We start from the raw sequence: 19,811 nt of genomic DNA on the forward strand, positions 1-19,811 counted from the left end.
CAGGGGCTTCGCGGCGTGACGCGTCTTGCGGGTGTTGTGGGATGGTCCGGGCCGGCCTGGGAGGAAGCGGGCGGAGCAGGGCTGGAGTGTCCTTGTGGCGCGCAATATAAAGCGGCGGCCGGCCACGGCTCTGCACTGTACTGCCCACCGCAATGGCCCCGGTGCGAGTCCTGCTGGCGTTCGCCGCTGCCGTCGCCGTTGCCGTCGCAGGCAGCATCCGTGAGTATCTCTGCTCTGTGCTCGCGAAACATTAGCACGCTCGGTGGGAACCAACTCCACGGGGGGCTCTACATTAATGCCGGCCCCGTGTTGTGATTTGAACCCTTCAGAGATCTTCATCTACTTTGCTAACCACTCATGGCGGAGGATACTTCGCATAGAACCACCTAGGAGTGTTTCTTACCTTTCCTTTAGCGTTTGGAACGCTGGAAAGATGCCTACAATTCCTGTGTACGCACTGTATTGAACATAATCTTACCTTCGTTGTATATACTGGAGCGATACGTATAGACCTGCAGCCTATTCCTCGATTCCTCAGTATTGGTTCCTGCAGTGTTGTAAGTGGGCTTTCGTGCCATAACTGGCGTTTACCTTCAACTGCCTGCCCGTTCAGGCTTTCCAGCATTTCTGTGACGCGCTCTCTTGGTTGTTAGTGTGGTCCTCTGTCTGTATACATCTGGACCCTTAGCACAGTAACTAAAAGAAGTAAAGCTAACGTTTGTGGCGTGTGACTATACATACAGCCTCTCTTCGTCGTGGCACTAGGAGGGGGAGGATGGCCAGCCCATCACCCAACCTGCCTTTTAGCCCTGGGAAAGATCCCCGGTATTCACTTGGTCGCAGGCTGAGTGGATCTGAAACCGTCCTGGAGGGACGCGAACGAGGAAACATCTCCGTCTCTATACGGTACTGAACCCTTAACTTCGAGGGCTGAAGTCTAGCCATCTATCCGCTAGACGACCAGTCACAAGACGGTAACTACATTTCTTTACTATTATATTACTGCATAATTCACGCACCTGTAGTACTGATAGAATGTAATTCACACGATCTTTGTGGAAATTACACAAGCTTATTTTCAGACTTGCTTGTCAAAGTCCAGCTCAACCGAAAGTGTGAATTCATAATCTAAAATGTAACAATTTCGAAAATGAATAGCACTGGTGCACCTATGTATCTGTCTATATCATACCCCGCAAGCCACGAAATAGTGAATAGCGGAGGGTACTTCTGGTGGCACTAAGTGATACCCACTTTCTTTTTCCACTCACGAATGGTGGTCGTGGTCATTTCGCGAGATGTACTCGGGAGGAAAATGGTTCAAATGGCTCTGAGCACTATGCGACTTAACTTCTGAGGTCATCAGTCGCCTAGAACTTAGAACTAATTAAACCTAACTAACCTAAGGACATCACACACATCCATGCCCGAGGCAGGATTCGAACCTGCGACCGGAGCGGTCGCTCGGCTCCAGACTGTAGCGCCTAGAACCGCACGACCACTACGGCCGGCACTCGGGAGGAAGTAATGTGTTGTTCGACTCTTCCCGGAACGTTCTCTCTCCAAATTTCAATAGTAAATCTCTGCGTGATGTACAACGCCTCTCTTGTAACGTCTGCCATTGAGTTTATTCAGCATCCCGGTAACGCTCTCGCGACGCCTAAACGATCCTGTGACGAAACGCGCTGCTCTTCGTTGGATCTTCTCTATCCCTTCTATCAGTTCTACCTAGTAAGGATCCCAGATTGATGAAGAGTACTCAAGAATCGGTCGAACAAGTGCCTTGTAAGCTACTTCCTTCGTGGATGAGCTACATTTCCTTAAGATTCTTCCTATGAATCTCATTCTGACATAGGCTTTTCCTAATATTTGCTTTATACAGTCAGTCCACTTAAGGCGCTCCATACTGACTCCTAAATATTTTACGGTGGGTACTGTTTCCAGCAGTTTGCTGTCAATACTGTACTTGTAAGTCAGTGAATTTCTTTGCCTATGCATGTACAATATGTTCCATTTACGTGCGTTAAGGTTGAGCCTGCACCATTCAATGCAAGCATAAAATATACCAGTTCTTGCGTTCAGCCAAAATCAACGCGAAACATAAAGTCACTGAAGTTCCGTGCCTGCCCAACGATAACGTAATTCACGTAATTTTCCTAGGGCAGCTACAAAACGTAGGTTAATGCATGTCCGGGTGAACTCAACAGTATATTAATGACATACATTTGAACGCTGGTAAAGTTCCATCCAAACTAACAACATTTTCATTCAACTTCGGTGATTCTCGGCACAGCATCTGATGGACAGTGGAACTAAGCTACTTTTCGACATGGTAACGTGGCACTGTAATCCGCAACAGATTTAATGTATGCGGCGTTGAAGAGCTTGGACTGAATGAGCTGCCAGGGCTGCACGGCCTGGATGACAACATTCTGCCGCTCTTGCTATGTGGGATAAATTGAAGCTAAATAAAGCGATACTTTAATCCGCGTTATGGCAGCCAGTCTGGAGAAATGTTTTCATGCACATAAATTTGTTAAGACTCTCGCTCTTGTTTCACAGCTTGACCGATCACCACGAGTCTCATCGAAGGAACTGTTCTTCTGCAATCACATTATGAGGTAGGCTACGAGACTGCTGGGACGTTAGAAAATATGTTGTAATCCGTGTGACGTCACTGCACTCTGTTCCATTTAGCTGCTGCTCAATAAAGCCAGGTACGATTGCAATTCAGCAGCACCTCAATTTTCGCTCTAGGCATTCCACTTACCTTTTTTTCTTCTTCTGACTATTATTCTTTAGCGTACTTGTCTTAGGACGGTTTTCAACTGGAGGCTCTCCGTCGTTTCCCGTTCTCAGCAGTTCTCAGCATCTTCCTTCGTCTGTTTCTGTCTTCGTTCACTTCTAATGTAGTTCATCAATCAAATTCTATATCTACCTCTTCCTCTCACTCCTTCCACTTTTCCTTCTATAATTGTTTGTTGCAGCCCATTCCTACGAATTTCCGGCCAAGATTCACTAATACTTCGTTCTTAAATAAGTCAGCCCACTTCACGTTAAGCATTCTTCTCTATAGCCACATTTCAAAATTTTCTGTATGTCTTTCTTGTGTCATTTTAGCTGTCCATGGTTGACTACTGTATAACGGTACGTTCTAGACGCTACATTTAACAAAGCTTTTCCTCAACTCCATCGGTAATCGTCTAGCTTTTAGGAACTGCTTCATCTTTTCAGATACTGTCTTTCCCAAAGATATACTGCCCACTTTTTTGTAGTTTCCGTACCATATCATTAAACTTCCTAGGTACAGAAAAGATTTTAATTGTTTTATCTTTTTTCCGTCAAAGACTCTTACGCTTCCTTCTTGCTTATTCTCATCACTTTTGTTGTTCCTGCATTTCCTTCAATCCATACTGGTCGTCCTTTCTTGCAATACTCTTCAACATCTTTCTTGTTTACTTACTACTTCTTCAACTTACTTCTACAGTATTGTAAATTTGACGTTTGCAAGCTACATTTTCTGTGGAATTGCAATATTTATTTCAGTACTTGAATGACACTTACTGCGACCAGCTGAGCGACGTATGATGCTCCGAAGACAACTCTGTTATTCTAGAGAAAGACACTGTTAAGTACGTAAGAATCTCTGTCGCGTTCGCAGCAGCCCTAGTATCACATGGCGAGCAGCTGTACAATACTCGCAAGCTGATACGTCACTACAAATTCGTGTATATAAATAAGGAATGTTCTTTTTTTTTTTTTTTTTTTTTCAAGTGCCGTCCCGCACCAGAAGTAATTGTTCGAATTCGCTGACCCATACGTCGCTTCATATTGCCCTACCACACGCTATGTAGTACCAAAGAAAGCGTAAAGTCATTCGAAGAGAAAAATATCGATCTCAGTATGTCATTAATAATACAATAACAGTATATGACGGGCCTTTTGTGACAATATAGCTGCAATTCACTTGCACGGATCAGTAGATGTTTGATTTGTGCCACCAAGGAACGCCAGAAGAAAAGAAACGGAGTATGATTTGCGGAAGCAAGCAGCCGGTTTGGTCTGGACCTAGAGATTTTAAGGACGCGAGGTAGGTGCCTTGAACGCGTGGGAACCGGTTCTGACGTAAAGTACACGCGCGCTGATTTCACCTTCAGTTTTAACCTAAGGTTCGAAGTTCTGGCTATTACTACTGATTCCGTGAACTTACCTTGCCACAATTCGTGTTTCAATGTAGTACAGGACTGATATAGAAATGAGGATACAATTACCTTTTGAATTATTGAATTCGCTTAGCGCTTTACCACATATAATTTATGTTAAGTCATAGTCTCTATACGTGTAGTTTATTCACTAGCGAAGGTATTGCTGAAAAATTGACGCATTGTCAAAAATGTACATGCTGCATTTCTAGCTGTGAGACAACGAAACTTTCTATGTATATAGGATTTCTTTCTTTCTTGCGTCAAAGATGGCTTATAGATTAATGTGTAGAGGGAAAAAAATACTTTTGGAAAGTAAATGTTAACATCCGATGATGGCGGAAGTTATATATGAACAGTAGAATAAAACGATTTTCTGTTTCCTGAACCCACAGTCCTGTAGTAGTCTAGCCTTTTGTTTTTTATAAAATATTTCCAGAACAGAATATATTCCTTCTTAAAATGATCTTTAAGTAATTTATGTTGTTATAGCTATCACTTTAAAAAGGCATGGTATGGTTAATAAAAAATTAGTAACAATCAACGCCAATTTTTTGTTTTTCCTATAACAAACTGTATTTTATTGACTTTCTTATTATGGTGCTCTGCATCTCTAATTAATAACATGTGCTTCGTGAAAGTTTACGAAAACGTGAACATTACCTAAATTGAGTGCCATAAACTCCTAAATAATCACAACCAAGAATTGTGTGTAGAATGTAATAAGAGTATAGAATATATGGCACAGAATAAATAAATATTTCTAAGGTAATTCCGTAGTTGTTGTTGTTGTGGTCTTCAGTCCTGAGACTGGTTTGATGCAGCTCTCCATGCTACTCTATCCTGTGCAAGCTTCTTCATCTCCCAGTACCTACTGCAACCTACATCCTTCTGAATCTGCTTAGTGTATTCATCTCTTGGTCTCCCTCTACGATTTTTACCCTCCACGCTGCCCTCCAATGCTAAATTTGTGATCCCTTGATGCCTCAAAACATGTCCTACCAACCGATCCCTTCTTCTAGTCAAGTTGTGCCACAAACTTCTCTTCTCCCCAACCCTATTCAATACCTCCTCATTAGTTACGTGATCTACCCACCTTATCTTCAGCATTCTTCTGTAGCACCACATTTCAAAAGCTTCTATTCTCTTCTTGTCCAAACTAGTTATCGTCCATGTCTCACTTCCATACATGGCTACACTCCATACAAATACTTTCAGAAACGACTTCCTGACACCTAAATCTATATTCGATGTTAACAAATTTCTCTTCTTGAGAAACGCTTTCCTTGCCATTGCCAGTCTACATTTTACATCCTCTCTACTTCGACCATCATCGGTTATTTTACTCCCTAAATAGCAAAACTCCTTTACTACTTTAAGTGTCTCATTTCCTAATCTAATTCCCTCAGCATAACCCGACTTAATTTGACTACATTCCATTATCCTCGTTTTGCTTTTGTTGATGTTCATCTTATATCCTCCTTTCAAGACACTGTCCATTCCGTTCAACTGCTCTTCCAAGTCCTTTGCTGTCTCTGACAGAATTACAATGTCATCGGCGAACCTCAAAGTTTTTACTTCTTCTCCATGAATTTTAATACCTACTCCGAATTTTTCTTTTGTTTCCTTTACTGCTTGCTCAATATACAGATTGAATAACATCGGGGAGAGGCTACAGCCCTGTCTTACTCCTTTCCCAACCACTGCTTCCCTTTCATGCCCCTCGACTCTTATAACTGCCATCTGGTTTCTGTACAAATTGTAAATAGCCTTTCGCTCCCTGTATTTTACCCCTGCCACCTTCAGAATTTGAAAGAGAGTATTCCAGTCAACATTGTCAAAAGCTTTCTCTAAGTCTACAAATGCTAGAAACGTAGGTTTGCCTTTTCTTAATCTCTCTTCCAAGATAAGTCGTAAGGTCAGTATTGCCTCACGTGTTCCAACATTTCTACGGAATCCAAACTGATCTTCCCCGAGGTCGGCTTCTACCAGTTTTTCCATTCGTCTGTAAAGAATTCGCGTTAGTATTTTGCAGCTGTGACTTATTAAACTGATAGTTCGGTAATTTTCACATCTGTCAACACCTGCTTTCTTTGGGATTGGAATTATTATATTCTTCTTGAAGTCTGAGGGTATTTCGCCTGTCTCATACATCGTGCTCACCAGATGGTAGAGTTTTGTCATGACTGGCTCTCCCGAGGCCATCAGTAGTTCTAATGGAATGTTGTCTACTCCCGGGGCCTTGTTTCGACTCAGGTCTTTCAGTGCTCTGTCAAACTCTTCACGCAGTATCTTATCTCCCATTTCGTCTTCATCTACATCCTCTTCCATTTCCATAATATTGTCCTCAAGTACATCGCCCTTGTATAAACCCTCTATATACTCCTTCCACCTTTCTGCTTTCCCTTCTTTGCTTAGAACTGGGTTGCCATCTGAGCTCTTGATATTCATACAAGTGGTTCTCTTCTCCCCAAAGGTCTCTTTAATTTTCCTGTAGGCAGTATCTATCTTACCCCTAGTGAGATAAGCCTCTACATCCTTACATTTGTCCTCTAGCCATCCCTGCTTAGCCATTTTGCACTTCCTGTCGATCTCATTTTTGAGACGTTTGTATTCCTTTTTGCCTGCTTCATTTACTGCATTTTTATATTTTCTCCTTTCATCAATTAAATTCAATATTTCTTCTGTTACCCAAGGATTTCTACTAGCCCTAGTCTTTTTACCTACTTGATCGTCTGCTGCCTTCACCACTTCATCCCTCAGAGCTACCCATTCTTCTTCTACTGTATTTCTTTCCCCCATTCCTGTCAATTGTTCCCTTATGCTCTTCCTGAAACTCTCTACAACCTCTGGTTCTTTCAGCTTATCCAGGTCCCATCTCCTTAAATTCCCACCTTTTTTTAGTTTCTTCAGTTTCAAATTCCGTAGAACGAATTTTTATTCTCATTTGGGTCGTATTAGGAATATACAAAACGGATCCGCCAATTTAGAAAAATCATGATTTGGCACAATAAATCTACGTCACTTTAATAAAGCTAGTAGCATCCTTAGGTATGTAAAAAAGACATAAATTACACTTGCATGCGTCCAATAACTATCGGATGTATCTAGACCAACGTCATTCATTAACTGCAATAGAATTATTGACTACACAAAAGTACCCTGTTTATACGCAAGGCAGTCAATTAACAGGGCAATGCACATGGCGAGAATCTGCTGTTATAGTTTGATATTAATTCAGTTATATTTAGGGAACAAATAGTCTTAATACATCGAGTCAGTATTATAGTTTTGTAGCGTTACAGGATAAACAAAATATCTACATAAGATTCACGCATACTTAAGTTCAATCGGAGGCTGGGCCGAGACGACCTTGGATTTCTCAGCTGGGAATGATGGCCTAAGAAACTGTAGTGAGCTGATACGGTAATAACGAAAGCACTGAAAATAAAAAGAAAACATTGCACGCATTTTAGATTGCAGCGAAGAAGAATCGTGCTTGTATACAACAAACTTGATTACATTTTTCTAACGTTGCTTGGTATTATGCCATTTCCAGGTTCCGCTGCTATCAATGCTTTCGTCAGCCTGTGTTACACACCACCTTAGACACATGTACAGCAAGAAAATATGTGAACGAAATGTCAAATCATAGTAAACATTTGCATGAAGACCATCAAAGAAATCACATTATTCATTCTACAGGGCACACCTCTTTCTCCGAGAGCAGAAAAGGACACTCAACATGATAACTGCAATCGACATTCTCTGAAATAAACTACCAAGAAATCTCGTTGCAGGAAGCGCGGTCTTTCTTTTTAGTGAAAGACAGGCTTCCCGTGAAACTAACCAACTCTTCGGCCTGCCTATGCGCAGTAGAGTCGAGAGGGGGAGAGACGCCAAGTTGCAGCGAGAGCGGTTGTTTTCCACAGCACAGTCGAGTAGTGTCAGGCGGCTCGAGAGCACTCTGGCGTGAAGTCCCCCGCTCAGGGTCACGAAGTCGGAGGTACCCGGAAGATCGTGGAATCGCCAGGTCAGGGGCCTCTCAGGACTTAGCTGCGTCGCGAACTTAGCTTCCTTAACTCTCTCGAGAACATTTCCTACGTTCTGAACCGAAATGAGGGATCTTTAGTGCACATTATATAATCATATTTAGGTGCGATAAGTAAAAGGAAATGACTTCAGTTACAAATGAAACTCTTTCCATAGTAGTTTGTAATAGGATATTCACTGCCTTGTTGGAATAGATCGATGCAAGCACCCAACTTTTCGCAGTTTATTTACTTATGTCAACCATTTTTCATACCAATCCAGGAGAATAATTTTCTTGAATCAAGAAAATGTGATAGGAAACGTAGAGTGTACCGTCTCGTTGACGTCGAGGTGGTTGGCGATGGATCGCTAGCTGAGATGGTCGGAGACCGGTCAGGAGGTTGGCTATGGTTTTGTTGAGAAGAACAATTCCGAAATTTGCCTAAACAGAATTTGAACGGAGAAACAGACAGGGTTTAACACCCTCCTCCTCCTTTCAAATTCTTTCTATTCGCAAGACTACTTCTGAACCACTTTTTTTCGTGATCTTCACTTTCTTTTAGAGAAGTTCTTCTGAGTCTTTATTTAGGGATTAAATTTAAAAAATAGTAATAAAAGTATAAAAGTAATTAAAAATTAAGATATAAATGCATGGCGTCAGGTATGATTTACTTCTGCAACGCCAGATATCGCGATGCAGCTCATTTTTTGGTTCCAACGAGCGAGGCCATCTGATAATGAAGCCTTAGCCTTGAAACTGGCCATGGCAAAATGAGTATTAGAATAGGTGTAGCTGTGGAAAGTTTATTTCCTCAAATTGTAGCCTTCTCTCGGTTTCAAGTACCACTCTCAGACACACGTTATTAAACTTACATAACTGAACAAAAAAAGTTCTTGGACATAGATAAATATTGTAATTAGACCACTTCGTGTAAGTTTCCATGGGCAGATATAGTGCCCTAAAGGCAATAAGTTACTTTAAAAAGAAACGAAAAAGTTAAAGCAATTGCATAGCCACTGGAATTTGAAGTGAGGCTAGACAGCAGTTTTGTGGCTGACAATACAATAAACCGATACGTTGCGTTGCGGTCTTTTCGGATACTTGTAAAATGAACACGGAAAAAAATGAGGAAAGTGAGAAGAACGTCAAAGACAGTTATAAATGCTGTAGCACACTAACATCTTTATCGAAGTGTACTTGTAAGGCTGATTATGTATGTGACAGAGTTAGAAACAACACCACTGTTACTTACAGTAATCAAGGAGGGAGTTATAATATTAACTGTAAAATGAATGAAGTATCGTTTATAATGTTTTTGTTCTTTTTTATTGCAGCCAGCTACATCCCTGTCTGCAAAAGGAATGACCCAGACATAAACAACTGCATCAAGAATGCAGTGGAAAAGCTGAAGCCAAAGCTGGCGGAGGGTAAGTAACACTGACTGCAAGGGCAGCCTTCCCTATGTTCAAGCGTAGGTACGGGCTGCTGTATGCCGGCTAAGGCCCTCCAAGCTGCTGTCGTGCTCCACACGATACGAGTGTCGCACGTGTTCGTGACTCACAGTGGCTTACTGTTCGTACATGGTCATCTGATAAACAGAAACAGACCCTTGACGTTAGAATTATCGGACGTAGTAGTATTTTGTAGCGTACGAAATCTCAAACGTGAACAGAGCTTCGGTTTTTGCTCTAATTTTACTCTGGCCCCGTAGAACTCCGCGAGTCCTTACAACCGCTGCCTCTTATTCTTTAAAAAGTATCTTCAAATATTGCAGAAATAATTGAGTTACTTTGCAGTTTGAGGTATGCGAGTATGTTTTAATAAATCCGTGGTTCTTGGAATAGCTGAACATTCGTACCTGTCGAAAGTCTGTAGCAATTAAATATGCAGGATGATTCCTTGATGATGTTACAGATTTTCAGGGATGATGTAGGAGGGTAAATGTATCAACCTGGGGCAAGGGACCATTGTCCAGAAACGACCGAGTAGAAATAAATAAATGAAAATTGTTCTGGTACCTCTGACAGCGGACCTGTTATACTGCACGCTCTTTGCTTTCCACATTCTGGGAGGATGTAATATGGTCCAAAACAAGAAAAAATATGTAGTCAACATGGACTCTAAAATGAATACTTGTTCAGTAGAAGAGATGTGTTTCACAGTAGCAAACATGAACAAGTGTTCTGGGTACACACTTTACAGTCAGTGTTCACTTCACATTTTTTTCTGTTTTTGGTTCACACACCTCCTCCAAAACAAGTAAAGCAAAGAGCTTGCAGTAGAAGGGTCCACTGTCAGAGGTATCAGAACGATTTTCGTTTGTAACTTTCAAGTCGGTCGTTTCCAAACCAGCGTCTTTTACTTCAAATTAATACGTTTACCCTTCTCCGTGATACCAGAAAGTTTGTAAAATCATCACGGAATCACGCTGTAAGTTCGACTGGCAGAAACCTCGTTTACAGAAGGTCGGCCACAGATCGGGTCTCTCGTCATGTCTAGGGCCAGGGTACTTGGCTACAACAAATGACATCCTTACGGTATTTTAAATAATTTGACGAAGAATAGCACAAAATAAATTTTTTGAGAATTTAAAATTCAAGATTCAACCAGTAAATCCCAGCGTAAACTAACATTATTTTTTGAGCTCGTGCCGTGACTATAGAATGTACACAATAAGCATGTGTATCATTGAACGCGAACTGTAAACGGAACTAAGAATGCGATAAATGGTTTCACTGCGTCACCGTCAAGCACTGTGACGAAATGAAATGGCTCCGAGAAGCAGATCCCTGCCCCATGTGCCACGCAAAGTCTACAAAAGGAACAATACTGATGTACTATAGAAAAGTCGCAGGGCTATTTGATAAAGTTTACTTATTTTCAGTATACCGTCTAATCAGTCTAGAAACCAATCGTTCTTCTAATTTTAGACCGATTACGACTAGGTCATATGCTCTGATTCTTCGCTCGATTGAACGCCACTTGTAACACAAGATATTTAACATACCTAATTTTAGGAGAGCGCTAGGTGAGTTAAATGCATAGTGCGCCAAGATCGCTATAATTGTTACAACGCATTCAGTTTCAACCACAAGCCTTACTTCAGTATGGCAAGTTCTGATCAGACAACTGTGACGAGCTACTGCGACAACCATAGCACCGCCTGAAGATGATCTAATTTAACGGTTGTAACCAGTCACTTAATAACAACCGTAGAAATCTAGACGTGTTAAAAATTTTTATGCAACACGTGTAACACAGCTGCAACAGGTTTACATGTGTCAGTATGTTTCAGTTGCTAAGGGAAATTGAACGAGCGCCTCTGCAGAATCGCTTAGCTACAGAATACGGGAACTACGGGTGCAAACACTTCCCATGTTTACCCGCCCGCCCTGCTTACATAGCGGTCAACGTCTCTCGTCCTCGCGTTGGAGGTCTTGTTACTTCATGTGCGGAGAGCGGTGTCTCGTCTGCTAACAGAAGCTGCCGTTGGCTTCAGAAAAATAGGTTATAAATTTTTACCCATTGGTTTTTGTACACTGATCATCCAGAACATTATGACTACCTGCCTAACAGCCGGTACGTCCACCTCTGGCACGGATAACAGCGGCAGCGCGTCGTGGTATGGAAGCAATGAGTCCTTGGTAGGTCGCTGGAGAGAGTTGGCACCACATCTGCACATACAAGTCATCTAAATCCTGTGAATTGCGGGGAAGGGGGCGATGAACTCTGACGACACGTTCAATAATACCACAGGTGTGTTCGGTCGGGTTCAGATCGGGCAAGTTGTGGAGGCAGCACATTAACAGGAACTCGACAGTCTTTTACTCGAACCACTCCATCACGCTTCTGGAATTGTGACAAGGCGCATTATCTTATTGAAAAATTACAATGAAATGAACACCCTTAGCTGCTTACAGGTTGACATACGTCAACGGGGACAGATGAAAATGTGTGCCCCGACCGGTACTCGAACCTGGGATCTCCTGCTTACACGGCAGACGCTCTATCCATCTGAGCCGCCGAGGACACATAGCACGACTGCAGGGATTTATCTCTGGCACGCGTCCCGCGAAACCCACATTCTCAACGTATTGTTCCGCACTACATTCGTAGTGCCCCCACCCATTATACTCATTACTCGCGGCGCGTTGCCGATTCCCGTAAGAGTTCGGGCACTGTTTGTGCATTCGCACAGAAGAAGAAGATGGTCAAGTGGCCGGTGTGCTTTAACTGTATATATACTAAGATGGTATCTGTTCTTTATTTATATTATTGAAAAATGCCACTGTCGTCGGAAAACGTGATTGTCATGAAGGGGAGTACGTTGTCTGCAACCAATGGACGATACTCCTTGCCCGTCTTGGTGCCTTGCACGAGCTCCACCGGACGCGTGTATGCCCATGTGAACCGTTCCCCAGATCATAATGGAGTTGCCGCAAGTTTGTCGGCGTCCCGCAGTACAGGTGTCAAGGAGCTGTTCCCTAGAAGACGACAGATTCGCGCTCTCCCGTCGGCGTGATGAAGAAGGTGTAGGGATTCATCAGACCATGCAACGCACTGCGCCAACGTCCGGTGCCGATGGTCACGTGCCCATTTCAGTCATAGTTGCCGATGTCGTGGTGTTAACATTGGCACTCGCCTGGGTCTTCGACTGCGGAGGCCCATCGTTAGGCATGTTCTGTGCACTGTACTCTGCCCAGCATTAAAGTCTATGTTAGTTCCGCCACAGTTCGCCGCCTGTCCTGTTTCAGCAGTCTGTCCAGCCTACTACGTCCGACATCTGTAATGGTTTCGCCACGTGTTTAAGACACTCACCATTGAACACCCGACAAGTCGTGCAGTTTCCAAAATGTTCGTGCCGAGCTTCCTGGCCATCACGGTGAGCCCTCGGTCAAACTCACACAGATCGCGCGTCTTCCCCATTCTACACACGGACAGCACCCTCACTAGCAGGGGACGCTGCTATCGCCTAGAGTGATTTATATCGACAGTAGTTCGATGGTCATTACGTTCTGACTGATCAGTGTACATAAAATGCCAAACTATTTATAACGGCTGTCTGCTTCTCACAAAGCAAGCAGCTGTAATTTGGAAGTATTTCTTTGTATTTTAGTTAGTTTTAAGTGACAACAGAAAAGAGATGGGTGTGGCTGCGTGTTGCAGGGATCCCGGAGCTGGACGTGCCCAAACTGGAGCCCCTGTACATCCCCCAGCTGACCATCAGCCCCAACCAGGGACAGAACATCCGAGCGGTGGGCACCAACGTCAGAATCCACGGGGCCAGCCACTTCACTATCACCAGCATCACGTGCGTTTCTAGCCTAGTAACTTTCCTAGTCGTACGTTTTGTACAAATTTGACACATTCAGCTAGTATCCTTTATTGTTGAAACCGTAACAGGCATCACATATGCTAAATTTTAAGCTGTGTGTTTCTGATAATACTCTCGTACTTTTTCCCCAAAGAGTTAGAGAGAGTTGCCTAACAAGAAGTTATTTAATTCGTTCCTAAATTCCCCCTGCATCACCTCTAAGATATTTAATACACTCTGGGAGGTTTTTAAATATGTATCTACTCATTTATCTGAGTCCTTTCTACACTAGTCTTAGACCCTTAAAGTCTTACTAGAGATCTTTTTGAACTTGTCACAATTAGTTTGATTTCCTTGATGTAAATTATCAACATAACGAAGATAAACACAAAGATAAATGCACTTTTCACTGTAAAAAAACTCCTTGAGTGATGACCACATAGACAGATTGATTATTTATGAATGCAGTTAAGCATTGTCTATGTATGTTCCAGATATTAATGTGTGTCCTATAAATAAAAATTAAAGGCTTTTTCATTTTCATTCATTGTCTTTAAAACACAAGAGATAAAATAGTACAAATATGTTACAGAGCTGATATACCAAAGCACGAGTTTTCCGCAGCGATAAAAATTCCTAGCCTGTACTTCGAAGCTGACTACGACGTCGATGCCAAGCTGTTGTCGATCACGCTGAAGGGAAGAGGACCACTAACTGCGAACGCAAGTAAGTTTCAAAATTGGTTCAAATGGCTCTGAGCACTATGGGACTCAACTGCTGTGGTCATCAGTCCCCTAGAACTTAGAACTACTTAAACCTGACTAACCTAAGGACATTACACACACCCATGCCCGAGGCAGGATTCGAACCTGCGACCGTAGCAGCAGCGCGGCTCCGGACTGGAGCGCCTAGAACCGCACGGCCACCCGGCCGGCAATAAGTTTCCAACATCCCATTTCCTTAAGTTCACCAAGCCTTGCATTTGGTATCGCTGAAGTAATCTTCAAATAACAGACTGCGCACGTGAGAGGGAAACGATCGTGTTGTCAGGTTGTTGCAGCATGTGGTCTGATATATATGTAGGACACTCTTACGTGCAGGCTCTTCCTGAGACAGAGAAGCACAGAGAAATGACATTTTTCGAAACATGTCTGGTGCACAGTGCTAGTTCATGACCGTTTCGGATGTGTGTATGTCGATACTGAAGCCATAAAATCATGAAGTACCAACAGAACAAACACTGGAATTAAACTCCATTACTTCAAAGATATTCCATATTTTGAGACTGAAATGGTCATGTTAAACGATTTAGAAACTTGTGTTGAACACAAAAGTCTCAAGTAAATGTGAGTAGAGTGCTAAAACCAATTTACTGAACTGACACAAGTCAACAACAGCCTACGGTTTCGCTAACTGTTATGTGAAATGAGACGAAATTTATCTGAGATAGTATTCTGTGCGGTGTAGTCATTAGAATTTGATGGCATTGTGCGGCACATAGCATAAAAGATTTAGCTGTCGTTTTCCAGGCTCTTTCTGTTGTTTCTTTAAGTCTAAGTTACTTTTCTGATTGAAGTACTTTCTTAACATAACATGTTTCACCAGCTGATGGGCACACAACTGTTCAGTTAGTTCACGTTCACTGCATGCAAATTTTTGCGCTCCACAAACAGGCAGCACCAATACTTTTTCTACCACTGTCGAACTTACTCGTATATGACGCGACAATATTCTCTAATGTTATTACTCATATTACATGCACATATGCACATTATCGCCCTATTCTATAAAACTGATTGATGTTGCTTCTAATGATACGTGTGACATGAGGGAACCAAAATATAATGACTAAACATGCACGGTGAAAGCTTGACGAAATTCGAAACACTGATGTCCATATTATGAGAAAAATTTCGAAAGCATGGATGCGTTCTTAGAAACTGGATGTACTTTGAGCTGTTATCAGACTTTGTGCCAGGGTCCCAAACCACAAGGACACCGCCTTCGTATGGAATTAATTAATTTACAGAAACATTTGCTTGCTGGGTTTCAGTAGATGTTCTGAACGATGGACTCTAAAGAAACAAGGAAAAAAAAGAAGAAACGTCTCAATAGACATGTGGATATGGAGAACAACGACAGTAGCGACACTGACTGAAGGAAAATCAAATGGGAAAACTAAAAGAACGAGGGACGTTGTTTAACACCATACAGAATATGAATACTGAAGTAACGAACCCCATATATTACTTAAGGACTTCATAACAAACGTCTTTTAAGAAAAAGAACTTCGTAGTAAAGTAAGAGAGAGGCGCAGCACCTCACATAGTGAGCCAACTGTATTCAACGGAATTAACACCAGTAATTACGAGCTGCTGAATCAGGTGCAGAGGGACAAGAGATGACAGCTACATCAACAAGGCGATGCCTTCGGTCATTGCTAAGGAAAGGGTAGCTTCGTCCCCTTCTATTTAGTCATTTACAGATTCACTAGATACGTCAAAGATGGTAGCTAATAAGTTTTTAAATATTTATTCAGTGGCTCATTTTACCGACGGCAAAAAATTAAAAATTTGTTCAGTATACTTCTACAGCGTAATACCCATAAATCGCGAAGAACTTTAATTTATATAAAGTTACTTACAACGATACGTTGAGATTGTAATTATTATGTTTGCTAATATTGTTTAGTTTGTTTGGTTGTAATTTACACCTCCTTTATTGCAGCTGAATGCAGCGGCGATGTTGTTCTGAAGGGTCAGCTTGTGAAGAAAAACGGGTCTCCTTACCTGTACTTCTACAACACTGAAGTTTCTATTGATGTGAAACATGTACAGGTCCATTTGGAAGGTCTCTTTAATGGAGACAAAGTGCTGGGTAAGTACGAGAATTATTTGATATCATTTTACTTCCCTTTTATGTCGTGATCATCAGCCAATTTTATGTAACTGCAATAAATTTCTAGTGCAACATGCGACAACGTATAGCAAAAGGAAAGTGGGGAACATCTATCAAACTGAACAAGCCGAAACTTGTTATGAACTGTAATTACATCAAAACTATCAGAGAGAACGATACAGAATTATATAAAGATAGTTCTTTTAAGTCTACTCCTGTTCATAAAATAATTAACGAAACGCTTTTAGCAGATGTAGCAATCCAGTGTTCTTTCTTGAACCACTGGTGTACTTTAGGGTTTATTTCGATGTCAGACGGAAACCAATGCTGGCAAAGAGCCAGTGAAAATGCCATCATTTAACGAGAAACAGCATTTTTGTGGCAATCCTACACTGCAGAATGAAGTTGGCGAAACAATCGAGGAGAGAAGAGAAGGCGAACAAAACTATGGAACAACTTAAACAGCGGATAAAATGGATGATCTGATGGAAAAGATTTTTGTAAGAAATTGGTGGACACATCGATTTTGGACAGAAGATTGCTGTTCGAAATATTTTAATCGGTAACACTCAGAGCACTATAAAACATGCAAAGTTTCACAAGGATAGCTCGAAATCTCATTAGTGTACGTTTTGGGAGAAGTAAATCGATATTACGATTGACGAGTGAGCATCTGAAACGTTTAGGGAGTAGACTTATCTGTAAGCTTCATTTATTTGTTTCTTACCGCAGGATGAAGCGACGTAAGTAATTTTGATACTGTAGCTGTTTTTGGTATGGAGAAAACGAGACCGATATCGTAGTGGATGTTCGTTCCTATCTAAGTGAATAAAGATCTTTTTCCTACTACGAGGTTCGCACAGTTTCCATTTGGCGGGAATACAGTTTACAATATATAGAGAAAATCACTTCATCAACGGAAGACACTCTTACTTTTAGTTTCCACCTACGACTAAAATTTTTTGACTGGTTTCGAATATTTTTATGGTGCAGATAACGCTTTAACATCTCGTCACGAGATGGTCATTAGCGATGAGTCAGAATTTCTGGTTGGGCGAGGCATGGATTTGAAATCGGCCTACATCCATCCCAGAAATTATCTCAAGCGATTTAGTAAAATCATGGTAGCCTAAATCTTGGGGGCTGGTTAGGGACTTGAACCACCAGAATAGGAGTCCTGTGTGCCGACCCCAACTCCACCTCGCTCCGTTTCTAAATTTCTGGTCTACCAAATGCCGAGGGATTCAATTCTGCCAAGCAGATTTGAAACGGCGTCGCAGAGTAATGCCTCAGCAAAAACATTCACTTGGAGCAACTGGGGGAAACGTGCCGTATCTGAGCCGCAATGCGAAAACCGCGGTTTGGTTCCGGCTCTTGGCTGCTGCTCTTACAACTGCTTCGCCAAGCTCTCTGCTTTAACTCCAGCGGAAGTGCAAATAAAGGAGTCTTAATTGCACGCTAGATGGCAGCTGCTTCGTGGGAACTATAATTATCCACTCTCTCTAGTTGTGTGTCAGCAAACGCACTTATGACTCACGAACGGAGGCAGTGAAGTTCGTTTTTTGTTCGATTCCTGTTTTTTTCTCGAGTTGCTGAGTATTATGAGTGAAGGTGAATGTGCGATGCGCTATGCTAAAGATGCCAATGTGAGACAGAGCGACGTTTATGCTCTATCACAACAATAGCAAATACTGACGTTAATAACTTCCTGAAAGGAAGTCATATTTTGCTTATAACTGCTAAGGATCATATTTTTGGTGCTGCAATTTCTGCGTTTACACCATTATAAAGCACAAACGAATTGTGTCATGTCATGGCATAGATACTAATTATAAGTAATGGTTTATTTATGTCCCACTTTACCCCAATTGAAGCGATAGACGTGACCACTTTAACATAATTACATCACTCACGTTAGTTCTCAGGTAGATTGAGTTACAAATGCGACAGTAAGGAGTAACAAAGAGAACAAAGAGGGACGTGTACACCTCAGAGACTAACTAGTCAACATCACCATTATTTATAGCATATAACTGTTCCGTGACGTGACATCAATTGTTTCTACTTGATAATTAACTAAACGCAGAAACAGCAACAGAAAAAAGAAACCCTAGACACCCATAGGTGAAATATAAGGCCCTTTCAAGAATTTAGACCCATTTTACGGGAAGTTAATAACTTTGTAATGTGTCATAAAACACAATACTTGAAACCGTCAACGATGGAAGCTCTTGGTATGTTATGCTGAAATATGCTGTTATCCGATTTTTTTCTGAAATATCCATCAACGAAAAGAAAGTGTTAGGCTCCACAATGTGGGAAAGTGCAGTTTAATGGAGAGATGATCAGCATGGAATCTGAAAAATACTGTTGATGATAACAATAATGTTATAAAATAATTAGAGTACTAGTAATTACATAATGAGCATGGGCGAGAAATCCACCAATTGCACCAGCAATCTCATAAGACCTCTCGCTCCTTTTTCCCATGTATGTAAATTCACTATTGACAACTCCTCTTTTTCACCGCACATATTTCGCTAGAGTTTGTACGAACTGAAAAGTAATTGTATGGTTCTGTTTAGGTGAAGCTACAAACCAGGCGCTGAACGAGAATTCCGGGGAGTTCTGGCCGACCATCAAACCCATTGCCGAGCAGACGATAGCAGAAGTTTTGCTTGGAATTGCCAACAACATTACATCACATTTCACCTATGATGATCTGTTCCCTAAAAATTAATAAACTATATTTATCTTATTTCTCGGACTATTTTTTTCTTAAATTTCCTCCACACAATTTAGTGTAATATTTTGAGCTGACAATTATCCTGTTACTGTAGATGTATTCTAAGACTGTCCTCAGCCCATGAGATCTGATACAGTTGAGTGTGAAGAAGAAACATACTCTTACAATGAGCGAAATTATGAACACACAAAGGAATTGAACTGTAAAGACCATTTTCAAAGTACAGTGTGAAATTTATTGTGCTTATCAGATGAAGATCACGAGATTGTTTTTCGATCCCATGCTTTCAGCTAAATTGTTGTCTCGCCATAGGAATGAAGAGCATTAATTTTAAGAGAAAGCTTTTATTTCCATTTTTCCGACAGTCAAATGCTGAAATTAATTTATTGGCCTTTCCACGAGTTTTCCAAAAACCAAGTGAATTATTACTGTTTACTGAAGAAGGTAGCGAGACACAGAAGAAAAATAGCTTAGGCAACAAATCCAGTATGAAACACAAATAGGTTTAGAAGCCTGGATGTTGATACCGATGACACTAACGCAAAAAGTGCAACACTTTGATGCTATTAACGACAATAAATATGATCAACACATGATGTCCGTGGCGTTTTCCTTGCG

At 41.6% G+C, this 19,811-nt stretch overlaps 1 protein-coding gene across 1 annotated transcript; it reads left to right on the top strand.

Moving 5' to 3' along the window:
• The first annotated feature begins 88 nt into the window (after positions 1–88).
• On the top strand, positions 89–19,205 carry LOC126236996 (protein takeout-like). The gene is made up of 6 exons (XM_049946721.1): positions 89–219; positions 9,570–9,662; positions 13,402–13,546; positions 14,142–14,275; positions 16,277–16,426; positions 19,033–19,205. Exons 1-6 carry the CDS (start codon positions 153–155, stop codon positions 19,185–19,187), a joined length of 744 nt encoding a protein of 247 aa, XP_049802678.1. The 5' UTR covers positions 89–152; the 3' UTR covers positions 19,188–19,205.
• Positions 19,206–19,811: the final 606 nt, after the last annotated feature.

The sequence above is a fragment of the Schistocerca nitens genome, chromosome 2 (assembly GCF_023898315.1).
Source record: "Schistocerca nitens isolate TAMUIC-IGC-003100 chromosome 2, iqSchNite1.1, whole genome shotgun sequence".
Classification (NCBI taxonomy): Eukaryota; Metazoa; Arthropoda; class Insecta; order Orthoptera; family Acrididae; genus Schistocerca; species Schistocerca nitens.

Bases quoted from the DNA above. Each gene is read 5' to 3' on its own strand.
- LOC126236996 (XM_049946721.1), top strand. From the start codon at position 153: ATGGCCCCGGTGCGAGTCCTGCTGGCGTTCGCCGCTGCCGTCGCCGTT. The intron at 9,663-13,401 runs GTAAGTAACACT...TGCGTGTTGCAG, and splicing joins GAAGCCAAAGCTGGCGGAGG to GGATCCCGGAGCTGGACGTG. The intron at 14,276-16,276 runs GTAAGTTTCAAA...CCTTTATTGCAG, and splicing joins ACCACTAACTGCGAACGCAA to CTGAATGCAGCGGCGATGTT.